This window comes from Erythrolamprus reginae, chromosome 1 (assembly GCF_031021105.1).
Source record: "Erythrolamprus reginae isolate rEryReg1 chromosome 1, rEryReg1.hap1, whole genome shotgun sequence".
NCBI lineage: Eukaryota > Metazoa > Chordata > Lepidosauria > Squamata > Dipsadidae > Erythrolamprus > Erythrolamprus reginae.
The window spans coordinates 130,281,425-130,306,597 of NC_091950.1; the positions used below are offsets into that span (position 1 = coordinate 130,281,425).

Consider the following 25,173-nt stretch of genomic DNA (forward strand, 5'->3'; position numbering starts at 1 on the left):
GGGAGAAAAATAGGGAAAAGAATCTGCTTACCAGGTATTCATCTTGCTAGTTTCCTTAGCCAGGACATTATTTTATTCCCTGATTAGGGCTTTAAAAAAACTATATTCGAAGAGAGTAACAATGAAAGAGATTGCAAGCCAGTAAATGCTGGGAGCATTATTGGCACCTGGAAAGAAACATCCAGAGCAATGGGGGGGGGGAACCTGCAAAGACTTAGGGTTTGGAAAACATTCTTCACAGAGAGTAACAATGAAAGAGCTTGCAAGCTGGTAAGAGCTGGGAACATCGTTACACCTGGTAAGGGCTGGAAAGAAATTTATTCGGAGCAAGTTAGAGTGATGAAAAAAAAACCTGCAAAGACTTAGGGATTGGAAAACATTCATAGCAGAGAGAAACAATGAAAGAGGCTGCAAGGTAAAAGCTGGGAAGATCGTTAGCAGCTAGTTAGGCCTGGAAGGAAAAGCTACATTCAGAGCTTTATCAACCTATTAAAGGAGGAGAAAAGTGTGCCTTATACTCCGAAAAATACGGTATGTCATGGAATTGCACAATGGAAGTAATCCAGAGAAATTGAGGCTTTATGTCAGGTGCAAGCATAATGGGAAATTAGTATTCATTCCATCCAATTAATAGCCCATATCTTAAAGCCTCCCATCAGGCAAGACTGCCTTGATACATCCCTAAAGAGCTAGAATGATAGCCTTTTTAAAAATGCTTGAGAACAAAGAACTCACAATTTAAATTATTCATTTCATATATACAATCATTATTTGCATTTGTTTCATCTGAACTTTTTTTAAGCTCTCTCCCCAAACTGATGCTAGCAATGCCAAAGGAAACATATATAAATGACTGCACACATGTTTTGAATGGTAAAGTAAATTATTTTTAAAATATTTAATAAGGAAAGGGGGAGCACAATTCTAATCATGGTTATTTTTGAGTTTTGTTTTCCCCTTAAATTTAGAGGAAAAAAATCTGACCCATACTAGTCCATATACTGATACATGAACAGATTGATTTTGAAGTGATACATATTTTCCCCCCATCAAAGTAATGATTTGATCCATGATAGTACAGCACATACCATTGGTGAACATGTCAATTTTTGTTGGGTTCACAAGTTCATGTCTGAGATTGGCTCCACATCTCTGTGTCTTCAGACTTAGACCTTAGACTTAGGGAAGTCACCAGCTGATGAGTTGGTTAACTTTCACTTCTGCTATTTTGCAATGTTTGCTCTGACACTAGGGGGCAGACAGTTTTCCATCCCACCTTCTTCCTAAAGTGCAGTAGGGCTTTGCTATGTCATCCCACCCAACCATCCCTATTTACACAGGCAGTGGGGGGGTTTCAGCCTCCATGTGAGATGTCTCCATCTTAACATTAAAACGGAAGTACACAGGTTGGTGCCCTGATTTTTCATCTCCCACTTTGGGTGACTTGTCATTCTCTTGCTTCTTTATCTTCTCCAGCTTAGGAGAACACTAATAAAGAGACTTGTGCAATGGTTCAAAACGTCTTCAGAAGAATAATCCTGATGGCATATAACTGCTGGTTACCTAAATGTGGGATATAGTGGCAACATATAGTGGCCTTGCCTCCCCTTGTCTAGAATAATTACAGCTATATCTTTAACTGAACCGGATGTGGTGGTTTGTGCTATCAGGTCTTCCTTAATAAATAATAACTGTGGGTTTCCTGAGAAGCACAGAGAGAATGACTTGGGGTGGGTTAGCTGGTGGGTAATTTCAGTTTGAAGCGTGTCTTCAGTCCCAGAGTTTTGTCAACGACTTCCACAGGCTGCAGACTATGCCACTGTGCCATAGGCCTGCGAGGATTAGCCAGCATATCTGACCAATGGCGCAACTGGTTCCCTGTAGCTCGGCAGCTGAGAAACAACTTTCCGATCTGGTCATCCTTGGTCACTTTGTCACGATCCCAGACTGAGATCACCAGGTCTACATTCTAGAATGAAAATTACAAAGTGGAGAGGTGAGAGGATGAAAAGGAAGGGGAAACAAGGGTGAAAGATGCAAACAATTCTCTCTGCATGGGGAGAATTTGGGAGAGTTCATACCCTTTTACCATTACAGCTTTAGTCACTTTCTGTTCCTCTTTTGTATTCGTGTACATTATTTCTCAAATGTCAGCCCAAATCCTGCTTAAAAGAGCTGCATAATAAAGATTTATAGTAAGGACTTTAAACTTTCCATGATGCCTTGGGTTGCACCCTGGAAAATTACACTTACAAAATAACACTTGCAAGACGTCAAAAGAGCAAACTCTTATTTGTGTTTGACATCATTATGGTAGGTATTAAATATGGTGTTGATATTTTTTTTATTTCTTAATTATTATGTTTATTCAGTTTAGGCCCCCAAAACAATAGCTTCATGTAGCAAAAGAGAAGCACAGTAACAGGAAATAAGTCACAATAAGAAGAAAAACAGACTTTAGTACAAGTATTCCTCATTTAATAATCATAATTGGGATCAAAATTTCCATTGCTAAGTCATGTGGTCATTAAGCAGGACACCATATGACTGCAACTTAGACGTGACCTCACTTCCATCATGGCTGCTAAGCAAAGCACCCATAATAGATAAGTGAGACATCACTCGATCATGACTTGCAATTTTACTGCTGGTTCTCCATTGATTCTGCTTGATGGAAGCAAGCTGTTCATTGGGCAAATGGTGATCACATGACAGTTATAAATGCAAGGACCATAAAGTCATAAGGTTACTTTTCCAGTACTGTTGTAACTTCAAACAATGTTAAGCAGGGAAGACATTAAAGGATTATCTGTATAAAAAGATACATTTTTACAGCAGGTCTGGTAAGGTGAGCTCAAAACATCTGCAAAAGCAATGAGGCTTCTAGAGATTATTTCGTTCTCCGATAACCGGCTCTGTTATAAAATGGCTTCTACTGGGCCTACCTGGATCAAGTGGAAAGGCACTTCAAAAACAAAAGCTTCGTTGAAATAGGGGCTTAATGTGTTTTTCTTCACAGTTGTCTTCTTTTTCTTCCACTTCTTTTTGTTCAGAATAAGTTGCACTTTGACATATGGGTCTGGCATGGAAAGCAAAGCAAAGAACAGTTGAGGAAGTTTAATCCGAAAAGGATTTTCCCCAGACATTAAAGCGTTTCTGAACACCATATTGCAGCCTTTTAGATTTCCACGAAAAACTCCTAACTCAAATATTAGCTTCTTTATTATAAAGCTTGGTGGGTCTGCCAGCGGCCTTGTAGGTTGACTAGGTATTTGGCTTGGAAGGGGAAAATAACAACAACTGATCTTACTGTAAAGGTCACCGTGAGACTGAAATGCTCTTGTGGGGTTTTGGGAGAAAAAATGTAATTCATCCCCACCAGCTTTCACAACCAAAATGAATCATATTATCAAATGTTATATGGTTCCTTTTTCTTAAACAAAAACAACAATAGCAATTGGATTCAAATACTACTTCACAGTGCTTTGCAGCCCTCTCTAAGCAGCTTACAAAATCAGTATATTACCCCCAAAACCCTGGGTCCTTATTTAACTGACCTTGGAAGGATGGAAGCCTGAGTCAACCTTGAGCCTGGTGAGAATTGAACTGATGACAGTTGGCAGATTCAGCCTGCAATACTGCATTCTAACCACTGCACCACCACAGCTCTTACAAAAATAACAGTAATGTCCTTTGTTTCTGGTGTTCAGGAGGACTTTCCTTTCTAACTAAGAAATTTTATGAAAAGACATCAGTTTTTCTAACCTGCAGCTCATTTAATCAAGTACGTAGATTCACTTACGTCTCTGATGAACTACAGCTCATAAAAGCGCTTATCTTTTAATAAAATGTGTTAGCCAGAAAATCAGATTCCTTCTGATTTTTGGTTACCGTAGACCACTGTTTCTCAAGTAGAAAGGTGGGACCCCTGCGGGGGTGCAGAGCAATGCCAGGGGGGGCGTGTGACTCTGGGGAACACATTATACTCCAATCAGGCTGATAAACCACTTGGGTTTTTGGAGGGAAAACGTGCTGAATATTGCAAACAAACATCCCACAGGAGAGTTAGGGGCGCGCAAAATGTTTTCTTCTTCCGGGGGGAGGAGGCATAACAGAAAATAATTGAGAAACACTGCCATAGACTAATATAATTCTATCTCTTTTCTAGAGCACTGTGATACCAATAAAAGCAGCCGTGATGAACTCACTCTGCTTTTATGATGCAAGAGAGGGCTGTAGTTCTTACAACTGCTGCTTCCAAGATCAGCAGTAATTCAAATGAAAAGGGATAATATGGGCCTTCACATGTGTCAAACTGGCAGCCTGCAGCCTGGATGCATCACACACAGGCCATGCCCACCCCAGCTCCACGAATGGGAAAAACGTCATGAAACATCACATGATGGCAATGTGATGCACCAAGTTTGACATCTGTGCTTTAGACAAAAGAGATTCAAAATATAATGGGATCAATTTCAGCAACGTGGATTAGCAGGCTCTAAATCAGCATGGCATTTAAAGCCCTTCAAGGCATCGGACCAGAATATCTCTGGGACCGCCTTCTGCCGCACGAATCCTACCGACCAGTTAGGTCCCACAAAGTTGGCCTTCTCGGGATCCCGTCGACTAAACAATGTCATCTGGCGAGACACAGGGGAAGAGCCTTCTCTGTGGTGGCCCCGACCCTCTGGAACCAGCTCCCCCCAGAGATTAGGATTGCCCCCACCCTCCTTGCCTTTTATAAACTCCTTAAAACCCACCTCTGCCATCAGGCATGGAATTGAGAGATCTCCCCTAGGCCTATATAGTTTATGCATGGTATGTTTGTGTGTATGTCTTGCTTTTAAATAAGGGTTTTTTAGATATTTTAATTATTAGATTTGTTGTTGTATATTGTTTTTACTATTGCTGTGAGCCGCCCCGAGTCTACGGAGAGAGGCGGCATACAAATCTAATTTATAATAATAATAATAATAATAATAATAATAATAATAATAATAATTCCTCTGCTCTCCACAATGAGCCTTAGAAATCTGTCCTTCATACCTGATAATCCATCTGCATCCATAACCTTAAGCTTTTTGGCTTCCATGATAACTACCGTTAATTTGCTGGTGCTGGGGACATATCGCAGTGAGAAGCAGATTTCTCCAAGGTGCTCTTGCTGTGAGAAAAAAAAACACACAGGAGAAATCAGACTGATATAGTGAGAAAAGATAAAGGGATGAAACCAAAACATAGCACTAAAATAGGAACATCCTGAGGAATACTTTTGAAACAATTATTGTTGCTCCAGAAATCATTTTTCTACATCCAGAAAAACTGAGAACTATGCTATGGCACTTCAGAGGAGAAACTCTTCTTAATATGCACCATATTAACAACCCTAATTCATTGATTTTTGTTTAAACTTAGGCAAATTCAACTAAAGCCAAGCAATGGATGGTGGATGATGTCTGTGATCAGAGTTCCAGTCTTTAATAAAGATGTTGACATTGCTTATTTGCATCCATGAGCCATTGGACACCTTGGGTTTCCCTCTCTGTAGGGAGAAGAAGTGAAGTTTTTCTGTAGTTTTTAACACACCTAGGTTTCAATAAAGGAGAATACTAGTAGCTCAGGGTTGAAATAAGGGGTCCTTGATACTTTATGAGCTTCCTTGTTTTCTTGCAAACATTTCATTGCCCTAAATCGGTAACATCATCAACTCAGAGAGTACCAAGGACCCCTCTCAAATCTAAGTTTCAAATCAAGTGGAATGCATGTCTGCTTGCATTCATCTTCAGTATCCACAACAATGATATTCTTTCTTTTTGATTAGGAGCAGTGTTTAAATGGAATGTCCTTTCACTCAAATCACTTGTACTGTTTCTGCTTAAGTTCATAGGCAAATCCTTTCAAACAGCCTTCAAATGTCCAGCAGAGGGTTCCACCTTAAAGTGAAGCAATAGTGCAGGAAAGAGAAGGTTTAAGCCTTGAACCATTTCTGCCATTCACATCAGCGATTGGTTGTTCCTGATTCGGCACGGTTCTGCAAACTGGTAGCAGCGGTAGAGGGAGTCTCCGCCCACCCACCCAGGATGCTTCTGCTCATGCACAGAAGCGTTGAGCGTGCACAGACAAACTGGTAGCAAAGGTTTTAGAAACCACTACTGGTTCACATCTTTTGGTCCCATCTTTGTATGGATGTTATTAGCATCAATGGCAACTAGCATTTTCCAAACGGGCAACTTTGAGAAATGAGATGGGAAACCTTAGATTGTCTACAATCAACCTCTCCCCATTTTTAAGAGATCTATAAGGGGCGTGCATAAGCGCACCACTGTGGCTATCATCCCTGTCCTACCGTCTATTTTTATTGTTCTTTTTTTGTTGTTACTTTTATTGTTCTTCTTTTATTGTTACTTTTTAGTTATGTTATGTTATACAAACTATTACTATCCTATAAATGTTTGACAAATAAATAAAATAAAAATAAAGTACGGTAGTTTTATTTCCCTGAAACGCCATACACACAGGAAAAGAGTGATCTGAGCCAAGACCTCCAATAGTTCACCTGCATTAATTGAAAAACTTGCTCCTTGAGGGGGAAACTAGGTATCATTTGAAAAATATTGTTTCTATTCCAATGGTATGTCCAAATATCTGTTTTAAAAAAGGATTTCCCATTTTTTTAATCCCAGAAAGTAAACGTGTTAGGTTCACATACTGCACTAATCTAGGAGTTTGTTTAAATCATTAATTGTTGATTAAGACATAAAGGCTGCTTTCTTATATGCATAAACCATATTGACCAACTACAATGGCTATTCTTACATTGTATGAGAAATAATCAATGAAACTACATTATAACATTATATAAAACCATTATTATGAATCCAACCAATTACATGTTGATTCATTGAATAGGAATGTGCATGTGTGTATATATAGACACACATATAAACACACAGCATACAAAGATTTCAATTTGTAATATCATACGCTTCAAACATTTATCACCATGAGCAGTTGCCTATGTTGCACATCCGTAAAATCCATGCTCTAGGCAATTGATCCCAAAGTGAATGTAGTTTTCTTGAACAAAATGTAACACTGCTCAATGGACTCAACACACAAATTTAATTAACCATTCATATTCAGCTGGAGATATTACGGGTTTCCTGATAATATAATTGCTAATAGTGCCCTCTAGGGGATATTCCATTTCTTCCTCAGTAATAAAACTATTAGAATTGTCTTACAGATGTCAAGGTGCTATCAAGCTAGCATGCTCACAAGCCAAGCATACTTATTTTTATTCATTCACTTCTGAGATTTGAATACTTCCATAATCCCACTGATGATCAGCAACCCAATTCTTTTAATGAGCTTAGGGAATGAAATATGCTTCTTTCTATCTTGGAAAATTGATGTTCCCCATCTTTTGATTAAAATGGATTTCAAGAGAAAGAAAAACAGTATGTCTCCAAAGATATAATAACATCTGCTATTGACATATGCTGAATTCAGATGAGATGTCTTCAAACATATCTCTATGTTGATGATCAAGAGAGACCATACTTGGTTTGACATATGCTGAAAAAGACAAAGAATCCATTATTTATTGAACCCTTTCCAAATGTTTCATTTACCACTATTTTGGATGTGACTGTTTAGTATTCTTTATTATAAAGTATGTGGACATTAATGTAATTTGGGCCCTTGTTTCCTTGGTGTTGCCCTTATCTTCTCCCTCACTAATGGAGGAGACAGACATCAGCTACCATTAATTACATTGGTATAATAGTAGAATTTCCCTTTAATCCAACACCATTCAAGAACAGCTTTGATACATGTAAAATGATTCATCTTGAAAGGTAAATGAGGAGGCTAGAGGTATCTAGAAATGGTGCAGTTTGGGAGTGTTAGAAGCATAGATATCTCATAATTACCCCTATGATCATGAATGACCTTTACCTCAGTCAACTTTTACAAATGCCTTCTTTATTTCCTGACTTCCTTTTATATCCATACAGGCTTTGAACAATGTGGAGAAAAAGAAAACACTATTTATTTGGGGAAAGAGTGGGGAGCGGGAAGGGGGAGGTGAGTTTATGCTCATTTGCTTTCTTTCCTGTATTGGTTGGTCTCAGTCCTTCTTCCTTCCAAAATTAAGTAGAGAGTTTCAGTTCTCCCACCTATAGAATGTAAATTTTCAAATCTCTCAAATTCTGAGTCTCCATTATTACATTGTTTAAACCATTATCACAGGATTCTGTAGGTATCTTTGAAATTGGAGATAAAATGTGAAAGTTCCAGTGGACAGCTTTTCTGTCCAATGAAATAAATGTTTTGTAGATTAGTTGAGCCATTATTGTCAGAGGTCTATAATGAATTACTTAAATCCAGTAAATTGTCTTTGTCTTTTTATGAGGCTTCTACGCCACTGATTTTAAAAGCAGTTAAAAAATTTGAATTTTGTGCAATTTATAAATCGATAAAGTAGATGGAAGAATATTTATTGCTTTTTGTCTAGATGATTTCAGAGAATGTCACCATGCATAATTCATCCAACTCAGTCTGAATTTTTCAAAACCAGACAGTATAAGATAATTTAAACTCATAAATAGGTATGATATAGCTCAAGATAAATTGGATTCTGATGTATTAATGTTTTTGGATGCTGAAAAAGCTTTAGACATGGGTAGGCTTAATTTTTTTTAAGTGAGACAAGTGTACATAAGGATTCCCAACTTCTTTTATTAAATGGATTGAAATGTATTATTTGAAACCAATAGCAAGTGCAATAACATTTTTAATTTTTAGACCAGTTGAGTTATCAGATGAGTTATAGTATGGCAGCTGACATAGTTACCCAATTGCTCCATTGGTTTATGACCTAATTCATGAGCTATTAACAATTATTCTCAGGCAATCTTATAATATTAATGGTATTGGACTGGCATATGCCATGCTATTTAGATTCATAATTTAATTATTTTAAATGTTGCTGATATTTGGAAAATATTGTATGAATAGTCTAACTTATTATATCAATTGACTACTGGTAAATATTCGAAGTATAAGATTAATTGGGACAATAATTTATTTTCTTTGGAACCTGATTTATAAACAGATCAATAAAAATTATTGGGCTTTTTAATTTGGGCAGAATATATAAAATATTTTGGTTTATATAATTTTTTAAACATTTCAAAATATGAGGAAATTAGTATATTGAATGTTAAAATGAGATTCTGAAGGCTAGTGGATTTATTTAAAATCTATTAAATTTAACATTATTAAAATGAATATTACTACCTAATTGATGCATATTATAAGATATGTATTGTTGTTAATTCCAAAAAGTTATTTTATTCAGATCAAGAGTCTATTGAGGAAATTTATGTAGGAAACTAGACTATCAGGAATATTACGGCCTAAGCTGAAACTATCTTTGATAAAGAAGTTTTAATTTACCAGAGTCTCAAAAAATATCACTAGACATTTATATTATCATTTATATTTGAATACCAACTTTTATAAGTTTTATCAGAAAGTTGTTATGTCTCTCTGTTAAGATCTTAACAATGTTTTAAATCAGCCTCACATAGCAAAAACAGTCCTTCATTTCCTGATTTACAAACAAGTAGCTATATTTGGGGCCATTCACTAATCTAATCCACTAATTGACTCTGGCTATATAAACCAATTTAAATATGAATCCCAAAGAGCCCCAAGAAAGATGGAGCCTATTCTGAAATCAAATAGATTTTGCACCTAAAGCAGAAATTTGAAAATATTTTTGAAGTTGAAATTAACTGACATTATGATTTATGGAATGAACAACTGGCATAACCAATGACGGAACATAAGTAGATTCAAATCTTTAATAAATGTTTAAAATGTTGCTTTGGTTCTAAGGTGATTCTGAATTCTTTGGACCCTTAAAGAATGTATCAGAAAGGCTGGACGGTATGTTTTCTGTATTAGTGAAGTAAACATATAATAATTATATAATTTGGTTGTATCCCTTTTTGTTTCTGTATTAAATGATATTAAAACATGTCTTTGGTCTGCAGCGCTATTATAACTTATCAATTAATTAAATTATCTCTTGGTTGCGTGTACTTTAATTTTTAACATATGTTTTATTCATTCTTGGAGATAATTACGAATAAGAGGTGCCAAAATGAGACATCAAAAAGCAGACAAACTTTGTGTTCTAATGTTCCCTAAGACAGGCCAACCCTATTTTTGCTGCAAACTCCTGATTCATGTATTTTTTTTCCCTGTAGCTGGTGACTTACTGAAAAGGAATAGCAGCAAAATAAGAGCAGAAAACTATTCATAGTTATATCAATGGGTATGTTCAGAAATCAAGACACCATCTTTTGTCAATGACTCAGAACAGAACACTCAGGTCTGGCCACATGGGCAGTCAATTTTATGCCAGCATTGTTTTGAGCTGACTCACGGATGGGTGGGATAATCCTTTTATCCAGCAGTAAGAATGCTCTTTCATCACAGGTTAAAATTTAACTACATTTCTATGCCTAATCAAAATGGTTGATGTACGAAAGGGAACAGCAGCTGCTCAAGATATAAATGTGTGGTGTCCAAGGTGTATTTGCAAATATTCCAGATCCATTGACTGATGGGTTTTCTTGATGCTTCAACCTACTCTTCATTGCATTTGAATCCCTCATCCTTATTTCATTCTCTTATTCTCTCCTGCAGGGTGTTTCAACCACTAAAAGAAACTTGAGAGGCAGGCTGGGAGGTTGAAACACCTTTCCTCGACTGCCTCATTGAAAATGCCACTTATTGATACAGATTTTAATAGAGGAGACCAAGTTTCTTTGATTCAAGTCATTTCCATCCTGCCACTAAATGCATGTCCCAATTGCTCAGTGTGAAGGTGGTACACAATAAGAACAGGTATTGCATTTGATCAGCCCACAAGTCAAGAAGCAATATTTCCTTCTCTGACCTTTCAGAACAAAGAGTTTTAAAATAATCACCATCCCATTAGATCCTGGAGTAACAAATTTGTCCTCACCCTCATTCCAAACAAAATAGAAATAAAACAAATTGCTTGTGCATCCTCCTCTGTGTCTTACTTGAAGTTGCATACAGTATGCCATTAAAATTTTTAAATTAAATTTTAAAAATTATTTTTTAAAAAGTTTTTTTTAAATTAAATTAATTTTAAATTTAAATTAAGGAGATAGGAAACAGGATAAGGAAGAATTTTTGCAATACGGAAAAGAGATTATTTACAGATCCCCAACAAATTTCTCATATATTAGCCTGGCCTTTTGGTTTCAGTTATCTCGTAGCTGATTTGGAAGAAATCTTCTGAACGCTGCCAATATCATATAATCACTGAGGCCAGGAGCTGGTTGGAAAGCTTTGAAAGTGACCTTAAAGAGCTTTTTCAGTAAGCTTCATACCTTCAGTTTAGCCTTACAACTGGTGCAGTAAGCTGCAGTGTTTAGCCATGCCAAACTGAAACAAGGAGATTAGATGAATCCTAATTGTACATGCAGCTCCATCAGCTAGATCTATTGTATCCCTGTCTGTCTAATCAAAGGATATCAGACCAAGCTATGCTATTAGAACTGATTCCCCAGCTTTATTCCTGGGACACAAATGCACCCAGGGGTGGGCAGCAGGCAGGACGGGGTGGAACACAGTTCCACCAGTGGAAATTTGTTTATTTATTTATTGGATTTGTATGCCTCCCCTCTCTGAGGACTCGGAACAGCTCACAACATAAATGAAGCTGTGTGCCCAGCTCCAGCTGATCATCTCCCCCTCCCATCCTCCTCCTCCTTGGAAAGCGGCAGGGAGACCAGCACCAGCATGAGTTGCAGGGGGCCCATTTTCTCCCCCCTCTTTTCTCAACAGCTGATTGGCATCTGTTCACTTAGCTACCGAGCTGGAGGCAGGGAGTGACCCAGGAAGGAGAGCGTGGGAAACGTGAAGCAAATTGTCACCCCAGAGGTTGTAAGTTGAGGACTTAACAGTCCACTTGAACGATGATGACCGTTTAAGCCAATCCCACCTGGTCACATGGCCAGCAAGCCACTCCTACCCAGTCACGTGACCATCAAGCCACATCCACAAGATAAGCCACATCCACAATGTGGCAGTAAAATTTTGGCTGCCCATTACTGAATGCACACTTACTGACCTCAAATTGGGACTAGTGATTCTGTCACTAAGCAATGCAATCAATAAGTGAGATGCCATGTGGTGTGACATGCCAGTCAGTTCTCCTGCAGTCATTAAGCAAGTCAGCATGGGTTGTTAAGTGTGACATGATGTGACTGAGACTTGCGACTTCCTGCTGGCTTTCCCATAAATTTTGCTTGAAGCTTGCAAGTGGCATTCACATGACTGTGGAGCACTGTAACTGTCATAAATATGTGCCAGCTGCAAATGCCCAGATTACAACTGTGCAACCACAATGGGATCGCAAATTTGAGGACCAGTCATAAACCTATTTTGTCAATGCTAATTTCAAATGGTTGACGAACAAGTCGGTAAGTGAGGTCTACCTGTGTGCTACGCTTGCCAGTCACAGCATTTTGTAATTGGTTTTATAATTGACTAAAAAATAGTAGGACATATTGCAATCAGATCTTTACTTTGAAAAAAAAAATGGCTTATGTCTCTCCTCTTAGTCTTTACCGAATAAGTGGCCTGATATTAAGTGATGAGTTGGCTTTGCTCCAAAATTTACAAAATGGGTAAATTTCTTGCTACTACATTGTTTATGTAGCCCTGTTATTTATTTAGTGAACATTTGGCAAATAATAAAAATAAAATCTAGAATATTGATGATTAAATTAATATTACATATTGTTAATGTAATTAAATAATAATTACTAATGACATCAACTTATTTCAAAAAGCAGATTTGGAATAAGACAGAGGATATTCAGCAGGTTCTGACCAGTTCTGGAGAACCAGTAGTGGAATTCTGAGTAGTTCGGTGAACAGGTAAATACTACCTCTGACTGTCCCTGCCCTCATCTACTCTCAAGTCCGAACTGATCAGGAGGAAATGGAGATTTTGCAGTTACCTTCCCCTGCCACACCCACCAAGCCACACCCATGGAACCAGTAGTAAAAAAATTAATCCCACCACTGGAATATGACTCTTTTGCAAAGACTCTTGTCGTTTGTTGGCTGAATATGCATAGAATGTCTTTCCACCAGAGATTTTTCTTAGTTTTTCAGGTCTAGTTTGGAGTTCCACATTTCCGTGTAGCTATTTTCTCACAATGTTTCTCACAGCTAAAATTGCTAGCATTCCCCTAATTTATAAGACACAATTATCTCCATTTTCAAATACTCAGACAACTCTTTTAAAAGAGTCAAGGGCCATTAAAATAAACAAACATCGCAGCCTGAGAGATTTGAAGGTTCAGAATGTTTATATATCCAACAGAATTTTCTTCACCTCGGTAATTGTAGACTTAATGACTCAATCACCTTCAGGGGCCTTATTAACCACTGTACTGTAAAAACTATAGCATTAAATCAAATTAATTTCTGCACCTGCCGATAGTCACAATGGTCACACTGTGAATCTATAATCAACTGTGCATAAGTTGTTAAGAATGCATTTAAATCTGAAGAAAGATGGTGAGGTTAACATTATACTATGTAAGGGTTGTGATAGATCTTTTAGGGATTTATCAAAGCTTACAATCTGAACAAGGTTGTACACAATATTCTGCGCACAACAGGAACTAAATAGATTTATGATTGTATTGATTCCCTACCTTTCTACCAGATAATGGTGCTCAAGGCAGCTAATAGGGTACAAAATAAAATGGTTCACACACTCACAAATTAGAGACAAAACAAACAACAAAGCCATTTTTCTCCGTTCTCAAAAGCCTGCCTGAAAAAAAACTTTTTATTTTTGTCTTTTACTACCAGAATAACCAAGTAATTTAGTCTAATCTCTTTTCATAGAGACTGCCAAATCTGAAAACAAACACTGAGTAAATTCTCTTGCTGCTAACTTTACCTTACAGGTAAGAAGAGGAGACAACTAGATGCTGCGTACTCTGTAGTTTCAGAAATCTCAGGCAGTTCGTCCAACAGCAGAGCATTGCAACCAAAAATGGTCTGACCTACACATTGGCAAAAAGAATCAGAACCTCAAATACAAGCTGAATAAACAAGACCTTATAGACAACCCTCACTCCATAAAAGACCTTGGAATACTCATGTCAAATGACCTAAGTGCCAAAGCCCACTGCAACAACATTGTCAAAAAGGCTTCAAGAGCTGTTAACCTAATCCTACATATCTTCTACTCCGGTAATCTCACACTACTAACCAGAGCATACAAAACTTTCACCAGACCAATCCTTGAATATAGCTCATCTGTCTTGAACCCACACCGCATTTCGGACATAAACATTCTAGAAAATGTCCAGAGATACTTTACTAGAAGAGCCCTCCACTTCTCCACTCGCAACAGAATACCCTATGCACAATGAAGGGCTACCAAAATTTTTACTACCGCACTGTGGGCATGGCTTATTCAGGATGCCCTGCATTTTCTTTCAACTTCCTTCAGTGCAAATTGGATGCACTGGGGTGGAGCTCCATTTTCACTACCCCACTGCGTCCCGTCCCGTCCCCCGCATTCATGCAGCAGCCAACCCCTGCCTACGCAGCTAGCCCTACAATCCTAGGTTTATAAAGCTTAGAACTACATTGCCTTAAACATGACCTAAGCATAGCCCATAAAATCATCTGCTACAATGTCCTTCCTGTCAACGACTTCAGTTTCAACCACAAAAACAGGAGCACACAACAGATACAAACTTAAAGTAAACTGCTCTAAACTCGACTGCAGTAAATACGACTAAGTACTTGATGCATGGAACTCACTACCAGACTCTGATGTATCATCACCTAACCTCCAAAATGTTACCCTTAGACTATCCACTGTTGACCTCTCCCGATTCCTAAGAGGTCAGTAAGGGGCATGCATAAGTGCACCAGCATGCCTTCCGTCCCCTGTCCTAATGTTTCTCTTTTACTAGTATCATGTATATAAATATTATTAGATCTTTGTATACCACCAATATGTACTTGACAAAACAAACAAACAAACATATGTGGGGCCACAATCCCCTCCATTTCTATATATCTTTTTATATTGCCTTTGAAAAGATCATTACTTCCTTCCTTGGCAACATATGCCCCACATGCAGAGGAATTTACAAAACCTTCAGCATGGGAAAGAACTATATAATTAAACTCCTATAATAGCAAAGTGATGCAATCTGCATAATTGAGCTTGAAAAGGCACTTTTGGCTGGTCAAGAGAATCAGCACCAAGATCTAACTCTTCAGTTAAGTAGAACCAGTCAGCATTTTCCGTCCCCAGCTCCAGAATTTCATGTGAACCTTTTGAGATTTATTCCAGTTTCTGCATCAAAGCTGAGGGGTATTTTGTGATTAGGTCTGAGTTATTTGGGGATTTTTTTTTCAGCCTGGAGGTCCACAAGAGGTCTGGCACTGAGAGGATGAGATGATTCATAAGGAAAGCATCTAAATTATTTGCTTCTTATTTTTCTGTTGAATAGTTGAAATGAAATAATTATTCAGCTTATCACTCTCGGTTTACTGCTGTTGTATCTGAAGTGACAACCAATACCGCTGAAGGAAAACCATTTGTTTGCATGTTCATATGATATAACTTTAGAAAGCTTTAAATTCATAAAAATGGGGCTTAGAGTTGCTTCCCTTACCCTGAACGAATAAGATGCCAGGTTCCCCAAATTTGACAAAATTGTCACTGTCAAGTCAGAGATACATACCTCTATCTTGCCAGCTGGAGAGAGATCAAGCCATTGTTCCATTACATGCTGTAAGTCCACATCCACAAGAGGCAGGCTCACCTCACCAATTATGTCATGCTTGGAAAAGCGGTTGAAATCATACACTTGCATGACCAGTATAGCTTCAGTCACCTCTGCTTGGGAAACCTAGAGAAGAGGGGGGAAAGGGGGATGGGAATTTCACTTCTACCAGTGGATGAAACCCAATGTCCTTCTGAAATGATGAAGCAGTGAATCTGAGCAATATGGGACAATCATCCTGCAAAGTAAGAATGGTGTCAAAAAGTTGTGTCTAAGATCCATTTTGATCAACATTGGTTCTCCAACATTGGTTCTCCAACAGGTTGGGGCCTCTTTGAATCTACCCTGTGTGTGTGTGTGTGTGTGTGTGTGTGTGTGTGTGTGTGTGTGTGTGTGGAATAGGGTTACCAAAATCAGGTGCCACAATAAAGAAGATGTCAATGGAAGAGCCTTCTCTGTGGCGGCACTGACTCTCTGGAACCAACTCCCCCCAGAGATTAGAACTGCCCCTACTCTCCCTGCCTTCCGTAAACTCCTTAAAACCCACCTCTGCCGTCAGGCATGGGGGAACTGAAACACCTCCCCCGGGCATGTTTAATTTATGCATGGTATGTTTGTGTGTGCGTCTGTTAGTTTATGGGGTTCTTTTAAAGCTTGTATAAATTTTAAAGTTTTCTGATTATTTATGATTTGTTCTATTCTGTTGTGAGCCGCCCCGAGTCTTCGGAGAGGGGCGGCATACAAATCTAAATAATAAATAAATAAATAATAAGACAGGATTTATAAACTCAACATCACCAATAATTGTATTAAAGTCAATTAAGCAAACAAAGAACATGAAATAGCTATGAAAAAACGGTTAATGAATTTGTTTGCAAACTGCTAAACTAAATTTTAACAATACCAAACTGAATTGAAACAGATCAATGAATTTACCGAGAGTCTTGTACCCTACCTGAAAAATGAAGCTCTCGTTGTAAACAGGATTGAGTGTCTTACGATGAACCTTTGTTTCATACTTCTTCCTTATGTCAGATGTCAGGAAGACAATCACATAGGGATCAGAGGTACCCCCACTGTCCATGGCCTTTAGATCTGCTGCCTGCTTCACTCCAACCTTCAACTTAATAAATAAATGAAAGTCTTGAAATGAACAATGTGTATTAAGTTTGCAAGTCTGCAGAAATGGACTAGAAATGGAGAAGGCAAGAAAACCAAAATAGAAAAGTAATGTTCTTAAAAGTAGTGACATTAGACTCTCTGGATGAAAATTGACTCTAGGAAACAGTTGGATTGTTCATCTGTATTGGTCTGCCTACGTCACAACAACATCCTTAAATAAACGTCTAGATTCTGTCACTGGGTTTGAGAAACTTTCATTTGACTAGATGGCATTAAGTTATGGAATTGATTTAAGTCATTGAAGGTCCAAAACATGCTAGGCTACATGTTAGATCTATTTTTTTGTCCCAGACAGTTGTGACAGGATCTTATTACAAGACTTTACCATCAGTCCTTTGTCATGACCTGATCATTCTCTGACTGTTTGCTGGTGTTGCCCAAACATCATGGGGAACAAAGACCTATTGAGCAATCACAACCAATCAAAATACTGGACCCATATTGGTTTCAGTAAATGCTCCAGGTTTTTCCTTAATTTCTGGTGGATAATTCAACTGAGGCCTTAGTCACTGACTCAAATTTGTTAGAGCAGTAACGAATAGGAAGAACCCAGAAGCTATGCATTTGCCAATAGGACTGTAGCTTTTCTAAAATGGGTCATCATTGGATGAAAGAATCAATGTAGAGTAAAGGTAGACATCCAAGATTGCCCACATGAAAACAAATATGTGAAATGCAGAAAGGAAGAGTATTGCTATTTAATATTGCTTTATAATAAAAGAGGAGTATAAATTTGTCACCCCGGGAATTGCAAAATATACCTCCTGGCCACGGAAGTCATATTCTAGGGAATATTGCAGCCGTCCTCGTTTCTCATCTTTCAATCCACATTCAATGTCTTCCAAATCAGGTTGGACCTACATCAAAATATTAGCATCCTTCATTCAAACATTCAACGCAATTCATATAATAAATGGTATATGAAGTATGACTGACTTTGGGTTGACCATATATACTGTATGCCATCTTGCATTCAGGAACTCAATGTGTCCCGTCCCCCCGCTTCTCTTTTTCCCTATAACAACAATCCTCTGGTGTTTATCATATTATATTCAGTTTTGAAGACACAAAACCAACCCAAAATCTATCAAGTCTTATCAATGGTACTGAAAAAAAAATGACTTTGAAAATATGATGCAGGTAGTCTTTGTTTAACATCAGTAATTAGGATTGAAATTTCCATCTCTAAGTGATGCAATTGTAAAGTGTCCTTTGTGATACCACTTAGTGACAGCAGTTCCAGCACTGTTACTAGCAAGTTCTGGTTACTATTGTTAGGTGAGAACCTCATGTGTCCACAACTACTGATTTTCTGCCAGTTCCCCATTGATTTTGCTCGTGAGAAAGCAGAAGAAGAGATTGGAAATTGTAATCACGTGACTGTGGGACACCGTTCGCCAGAAATCTGGAGTAGTTGCTGAGCACCCAATCTGCTCTCTGTGCCAGCCAGACCCCTGAGAACCAGTCTTAAGTACCCTCATTCAGTGCCCTCACAAGTTTGAATGGTCACTGAACAAGACATTAACTGTTGACTCTCTGTACCAAGAAATAGGTATTTGGAGCCAAATAGTAGAAATCAGAGCTGTGTATGATTTCATCAGTGACCTATCAAAGATATTAATATACTCCAAAATTGAGCTTCTGTGTCATATTTTGAGCAACTGTTAATTGAGCAACTTTTAATTGAGCAACTGTTAATTGAGCAACTTTTAATTGAGCAACTGTAAGTTGAACAATTATTCCCAATCATTTGGCTACCAGGGACATCTGCACAGATTATCAAAAGGTCAAGATGGCATACAAGTGCACAATTGAAGCTCTGCCCCTTTCTTAACAAGTACCATAACTTTGAGGATGCATTCATGGCTACCAATTTGATTTTGTTTTTTGACTGCCTGGTTGCCAGTTCTTGCTTAACGGCTACTGAGATCACTTGAATTGTGTCCATCTTGTTTTCCTATCCACTTGCCATGTATTTGTACTTCAAGCCTAGAAACCATTTGTACTTCAAGCCTAGAAGGAGTTTTGTAACTGAGAAGTCATTGAAAGTTCTCCAGGGGTTACAGCCCTCTTGAAATTTGAACTTAAAAATCAAAATGCTATTCCATCCTAAAAGTCAAGGTTACCTACCAAGCTGGCTGTTGTGGAGGCACCATTAATGTTTGTTAAGTTGAGCTTCTCCTTCTTCTTCCGTTTCTTCTTGCAGCAGCAGCACTTGATGATACAGATAAGGAAAAGTAGCAGGACTAGGCCTACTGCTACAGCAATTGCTATGAGAGCCCATCTGGGTACTGTTTCAGCAGCAGGAGACAAGAAAGAGGGGGGGAAATTATGTAATGCAAATCAGGAAATTGCTTCTGGACAGTGACAAAGTCTTGGGGGCTCTAGTACAGGGGTCTCCAACTTCTGGTCCATGGACTGGCACCGGTTCATAGCATGCTAGCAACTGTTACAAACAAGCGAAACCCCATCTCTGGGATGCTGGTCTCCTCTGGTCTGCAGAAAAACATTGGTTCCTGGTGCCCAAAAGATTGGGCAATGCTGCAAAGTAGGGGATGGGTTCTGCCATGTCAAAGAATTAAGCATTTACAACAATTAATGCTGAACTCATTATCCGCCAAAGACTTATTGATTTGTTAAATTTATTTGCTGCCATGTAAAGCAGCTTGCAATAATTAAAAAGAAAGAAAATGAAAGGTGGTGCAAACAGAAGTAAAAATAATAAAATAATAATTAAAAAAGGAATGCAACAGGAATACCTCAATAGGATAACCAAAATAATGGATGGATGGATGGTGTTAAGTCCTGGTACTGAAGAGACTTGGACGCAGTAGTGACTAACAGCTCTTTAATGAATAGCACATAGATCAAGCAAAGGAACCAGCCAGGAAGCTCTTTCTTTAAATAGAGGACTGCTGCCTGGTTCAACCAATCAGCGGTCTTGATTTTCCCGCTTCAGGGAGCGAATCTTGGAGTAAACAGTTTACACTTTTTCAAACCTTAATTTATAACAGGTACATAATCAAGAGTAAGGGGAGAGGGAGGTAGAGTCTGCCATCAATCTAGCAGCCACCCCCAGTGTGGAACTCCCCCACTTAGTACCCAGCCAATCTGCAGAACCAGGTCTCCAGTCTTTTGTAGGGGCAGTTGAGAGAGTAAAATGTTCCAAGGGACAGACACTGAGGCAAAGATGGCTCTTCTTTGAATCCTGATAATCAGAGTCCTTTGACAGATAGTTTCTAAAGTAGACACTCTCTACTAGCACAAGAAGGACAGGCTTGTCCTAGCGGGATGAGGCAGTTCATCTATGACATTAATGAGTCAAAAGGTAATGCCATTTTATTTATTTCAGGAACAGTACTTGAAAATTTTCCCAGTCATAAATGATTATGTCATTTACGTTCTGAAATATTTTGTTTCTTACTTTTCAGGTTTGTAGACTTGCAAGGAAAATTCAAAATGGCTGCCCTCTTAGAGTTGCATCAAAAACAAAGAGCAATGATTGAATTCCTTGTGGCTGAGGGGGAAACCCCTGTGAACATTCACAGACGATTACAAAATGTGTTTGAGGACAATACTTTAGAGCAGTGTTTTTCAACCAGTGTGCCGCGGCACACTAGTGTGCCGCGAGACATGGTCAGGTGTGCCGCGAAGCTCAGCAAGAGAGAGAAAGAGAGAGAGAGAGAAAGCAAGAGAGGAGAGAGAGAAAGCAAGAGAGAGAGAGAAAGAGAGGCAGGGAAGGAAGGAGAGATAGAAAGAGAGCAAAAAAGAGAGGAAGGAAAGAAGAGAAAAAGAGGGATGGAGAGAGAGAGGAAGGAAGGGAGAGAGAGAGGGAGAGAAATAGAGCGAAAGGGAGGAATAGAGAGAGAGAGAGAGGGGTTTTTTGTCCAAACTTTTTTTAGCCCCCCCACTTCCCCCCGCTCAAGGTGCCCCATTATTTTGTATATGTAAAAAATGTGCCGCAGCTCAAAAAAGGTTGAAAATCACTGCTTTAGAGTATAGCAGTGTATGCAGGTTTGAGAAAGAAGATTTGAGAGGCAAACATTATTCCAGTGTCAAAGAAATGAAAACTGCAGTGAAGAAGTAGTTCAAAGAACAGTCAATAAAATTTTACGAGGCAGGGATACATGCTCTCATTCAAAAGTAGAACACTGCTATTGACACAAGGAGTAACTATATTGAGAAGTAGGGGTGTGATCTACAGAGGACCAGCTTCATGTTGATGTATGCTACACGTTCCTGTGTTGGTAATTATACCTGTCCTAAATAAAATGACATTACTGTTTGACTCACCCTCTACTTTTTGACTCACATTTAAAACTATTTAAAGGTCATAACTAATACCTAGAACTGCATTCAGAAGGAGACCGAGTTAGACTACCATTTCCATTACCAATAGCCAAGATGCCAATTGACTGACATGGTTCACCATGTCAGGAATTAGAATCTACCACACCTGGAAGGACACCAATAGGAGGAATAACCATAAATTATATTTTAATTCTTATAATCACTATATCAAAAGGGGATAGTAAATTATTGAGTCAGTTCCTCTTATTTTTTTTAAGAAGATTTTTGTTTATTCCTATAATGCCATCTTCCCACTAGCTAAATAATTTGTTCGTTCATCTTATCATGCCAAAGTCAATTAGCAAAAGCTTTAAAAGGACATGCACGGAAGCAAAGAACATGCTGGTGTTAGGCTTGGACACTTTGACCCATGATGAACAGATATGGTAGGGACTATACTAAATGCTCTTTTTTTCAGATACATTAATAAAACATTTTTGTCCTTTAGGACCAAAAAAGGAGGAGATAAAGATTTATTCTCACTCACTGTGTTAAAGAGAAGGGGAGGGTGTCTGGTAAACTCTCTCAGCAATCCCGGGCATTATGTATGTGTTGCCATGAGAATTAAATGGGCATCTAGCTTCTCTTGAATAAGAGAACAGAATAATGTTCTAGAATAAACAACTATGCAGAATAATAGGAACGTACAAGGAAGACTTCTCTTCTGTTGCTAAAATGATCTGATCAAGGTGGGTTTACAAATAACTTTAAAAAAAAAATCTCACTGATTATTTTGCCTTCTTTCATACATCAAATCAGGCTGTAGTTTAATTAACCGTGGGTTGTGTTACATTAAGGAACCACACCTGACACTAAGCCTCATTTTACAATGGCTTAATGTAATCCAAAGCCATTCATTGCTTGTCTTCATTAATTCATTCATACATTCATTTATGAACATTTACATGGCTGCCCAATTCACTCTCAGTAACTCCGGGCAGCTTACAAAGACAAAAAACTAATATTAAAAAATTTTAAAAAATAAAAAACCAATAATCCCTCCCATCATCCTCACGACAACCAACAGATAATCCAATAAGCCACTTGAGGGGCTGCTTCTCACACTGGGTTCCCCAATCCCATTGGCAAAACCAGATCTTCAGAGCCATGTGAAAGAGTATCAAAATAAGGCCAATGCATCTCCTCTTTTTCCACTCTGTACAGATCTCAAAGGCTTACTATCAAATATAGAGCTGATACAGGAGCAGTAGACTTTAAATAAAAGCTTTCATTCCTTACTGGAGCTGTTTAGCAGTGTCTGCATCACCAGTTCTGCTCTACTTTTATATTTGTAAAACCATCATAAAATTAAAAATCGAGGGTGTCTTCTTCTCTAATCTAAAAGAAGCTAGAAAGATCTGTTCTGACCCAGCCTTAGCAGAACCTAGAAACAGACTCTTTGTCTCCCCCCCAAAAATCCCTTTATTTAGCTACTGTGTTCGGAAACTTCAGATCGTGCAGAATGCAGCTGCGAGAGCAATCATGGGCTTTCCTAAATATGCCCATGTCACACCAACACTTCGCAGTCTGCATTGGTTGCCGATCAATTTCCGGGCACAATTCAAAGTGTTGGTTATGACCTATAAAGCCCTTCATGGCATCGGACCAGAATATCTCCGAGACCGCCTTCTGCTGCACGAATCCCTGCGACCGATTAGGTCCCACAGAGTCGGCCTTCTCCGGGTCCCGTCAACTAAACAATGTCGGTTGGTGGGCCCCAGGGGAAGAGCCTTCTCTGTGGCGGCCCTAACTCTCTGGAACCAGCTCTCCCCAGAGATTAGAACTGCCCCTACCCTCCTTGCCTTTCGTAAACTCCTCAAAACCCACCTTTGTCGTCAGGCATGGGGGAATTGAGATATCTCCCTTGGGCCTATACAATTTATGTATGGTATGTTTGTAGGTATGTCTGTTTATAAATGGGTTTTTTTTAACTATTTTAAATTTTACATTATATATTATTAGATTTGTTATGAATTGTTTTTATCATGTTGTGAGCTGCCCCGAGTCCACGGAAAGGGACGGCATACAAATCTAATAAATAAACAAACAAACAAACAAACAAACAAACAAATAAATAAATAAATAAATACTGTGAATTCATGGCATTCACACACAGAAAAGTCCAGCAATAACCCTTCCAAGGGTTAATAGCAATAACAGACCTCATCAGTCCTTGGATAATTGCCAGGCCGAGAGCTTCCAGTCCCAAAGCTGTAAGTTAAACTAAATTCTCAAGCAGTCTGAGGCATGAACCACGATGAGCAAATCTTCCTAATGAAATCTGAATGGTTGCCTCCTACGACACCACTCCCCTTTATTTCTATTTATTCCTCAGCCAGGGAGGGGCTATTCAGCATCCATGTCTGTCTTTCTTCCTGAGTCGGCTCCTAATACTCAGTTGCTCTCCTCTCCTGACATACGCACATCTGGAACAGGCCCCAGCTGTACTTCTTCCCCACTTATCTCCGACTCCAAAGGCAGCTGGGAAATTTCAGGTGGCTCTGGCTCTATCTCTGCTTCCGACACACACACACAGGGCATCCATTAGAGCCTATCTCAGACTGCAGGATTGGCCCAAGTTGCTCCCCAACCTCCTCATCGTTCAAGTCTGTTGTCAACTTTGTTGTCAGCGGTTGGGTCACGATAAGGGATAAGTGGCTGCAGATATCTCACTTGCAAAATATAAAGTAATGGCTGTTTTAGAGGGGAATGTTGGTTATTTTTTACCATTGATTGTAATGCCTAAACTAAGTTCTCCCTTTTTTCCCCTATTCCATCCCTTCTTTTACATCTCACTACATCTACATATTCCCTATAAACTATCCTTCTCTATGTATCCCCTCTGCTTTGTTGCTGTTTCTGTTGGGTAAAAAACAAGGAAAGGAATACAGGCAGGTACTTGTGTGTTGGCGCAGTTTGTATACATGAGAAAAAATTGGTATGTCCAGATTTGGGAGGAAGGAATAAATTTAGAAATGGAGTATGTGTATTTTAGGTATTTTTTATCAATTTGACAACGGGGCCTTATTTTTCTGGAAGATGGTTTTTGATGAGGACACACACGCACATTCTGCAGCTACTTATTGGCCAGGGTTCTTGTGGTAGGGGAATTTCTAGGAGTAGTTTCAATTGATGGTGGTCACTGTTAAATCAACAAGGTAAATTACACACACAAACATATGCACATACTATTTTTTGGAAGAAATTCATGTCCATCTCTATTTTTTTTAGTAAACGTATTTTTAGTAATGTATTTTTGGTAAATGTTTTTAGTAAATGCATCTGGTATAGCGGTTAAGCATCAAACTAGAAACTGGGAGACTGAATTATAATCCTGCCTTGGGCATGAAGCCAGCTGAGTGACCTTGGACCAGTCACTCTCTCACAGCCCTAGCTAGAATTCAATGACAAACCACTTCTGAAAAACTTTGTCAAGAAAACTGCAGGGACACCAAGATCCAGACATGACTGAATGGATGGGGGGGGGGAGTTTCCAATCACTTGTTGAAAATAAATCGAATTTAGGTATGAATTGGACCTTCTGGAACTTCTCAGCTGAGCTACACATAATAAGATCATTCCATCATGCCTTGAATGGACTCACATGGTATTTTGTTGATAAGGCCTTCAATGAAGCTGGGTTGGGCAGTGGTTAGCACAGCAGTTGTGGTGAGGTTACTGGAGCCTCTGGGAGCAACAACAGTGATGGCAGATGATGCTCTAGAAGCCATGGCCCACGGAAGGTGACCTGCAAAAG

The 25,173-nt window shown here is 38.7% G+C and overlaps 1 protein-coding gene across 1 annotated transcript in view; it reads right to left on the bottom strand.

The window, feature by feature from the left end:
• Window positions 1–864: 864 nt before the first annotated feature.
• Window positions 865–25,173, bottom strand: part of SYT8 (synaptotagmin 8) — a 31,386-nt gene continuing 7,077 nt past the window's right edge. Inside the window, exons 2-9 of the mRNA XM_070765002.1 lie at window positions 25,021–25,164; window positions 19,197–19,357; window positions 17,828–17,923; window positions 16,840–17,007; window positions 15,843–16,010; window positions 5,047–5,164; window positions 2,946–3,079; window positions 865–1,969 (exon numbers count right to left, since the gene is read on the bottom strand). Of these exons, the coding sequence (XP_070621103.1) occupies window positions 1,736–1,969; window positions 2,946–3,079; window positions 5,047–5,164; window positions 15,843–16,010; window positions 16,840–17,007; window positions 17,828–17,923; window positions 19,197–19,357; window positions 25,021–25,147 (1,206 nt within the window). The 5' untranslated portion in view covers window positions 25,148–25,164 and the 3' untranslated portion in view covers window positions 865–1,735. The remainder of the gene's footprint in view (window positions 1,970–2,945; window positions 3,080–5,046; window positions 5,165–15,842; window positions 16,011–16,839; window positions 17,008–17,827; window positions 17,924–19,196; window positions 19,358–25,020; window positions 25,165–25,173) is intronic.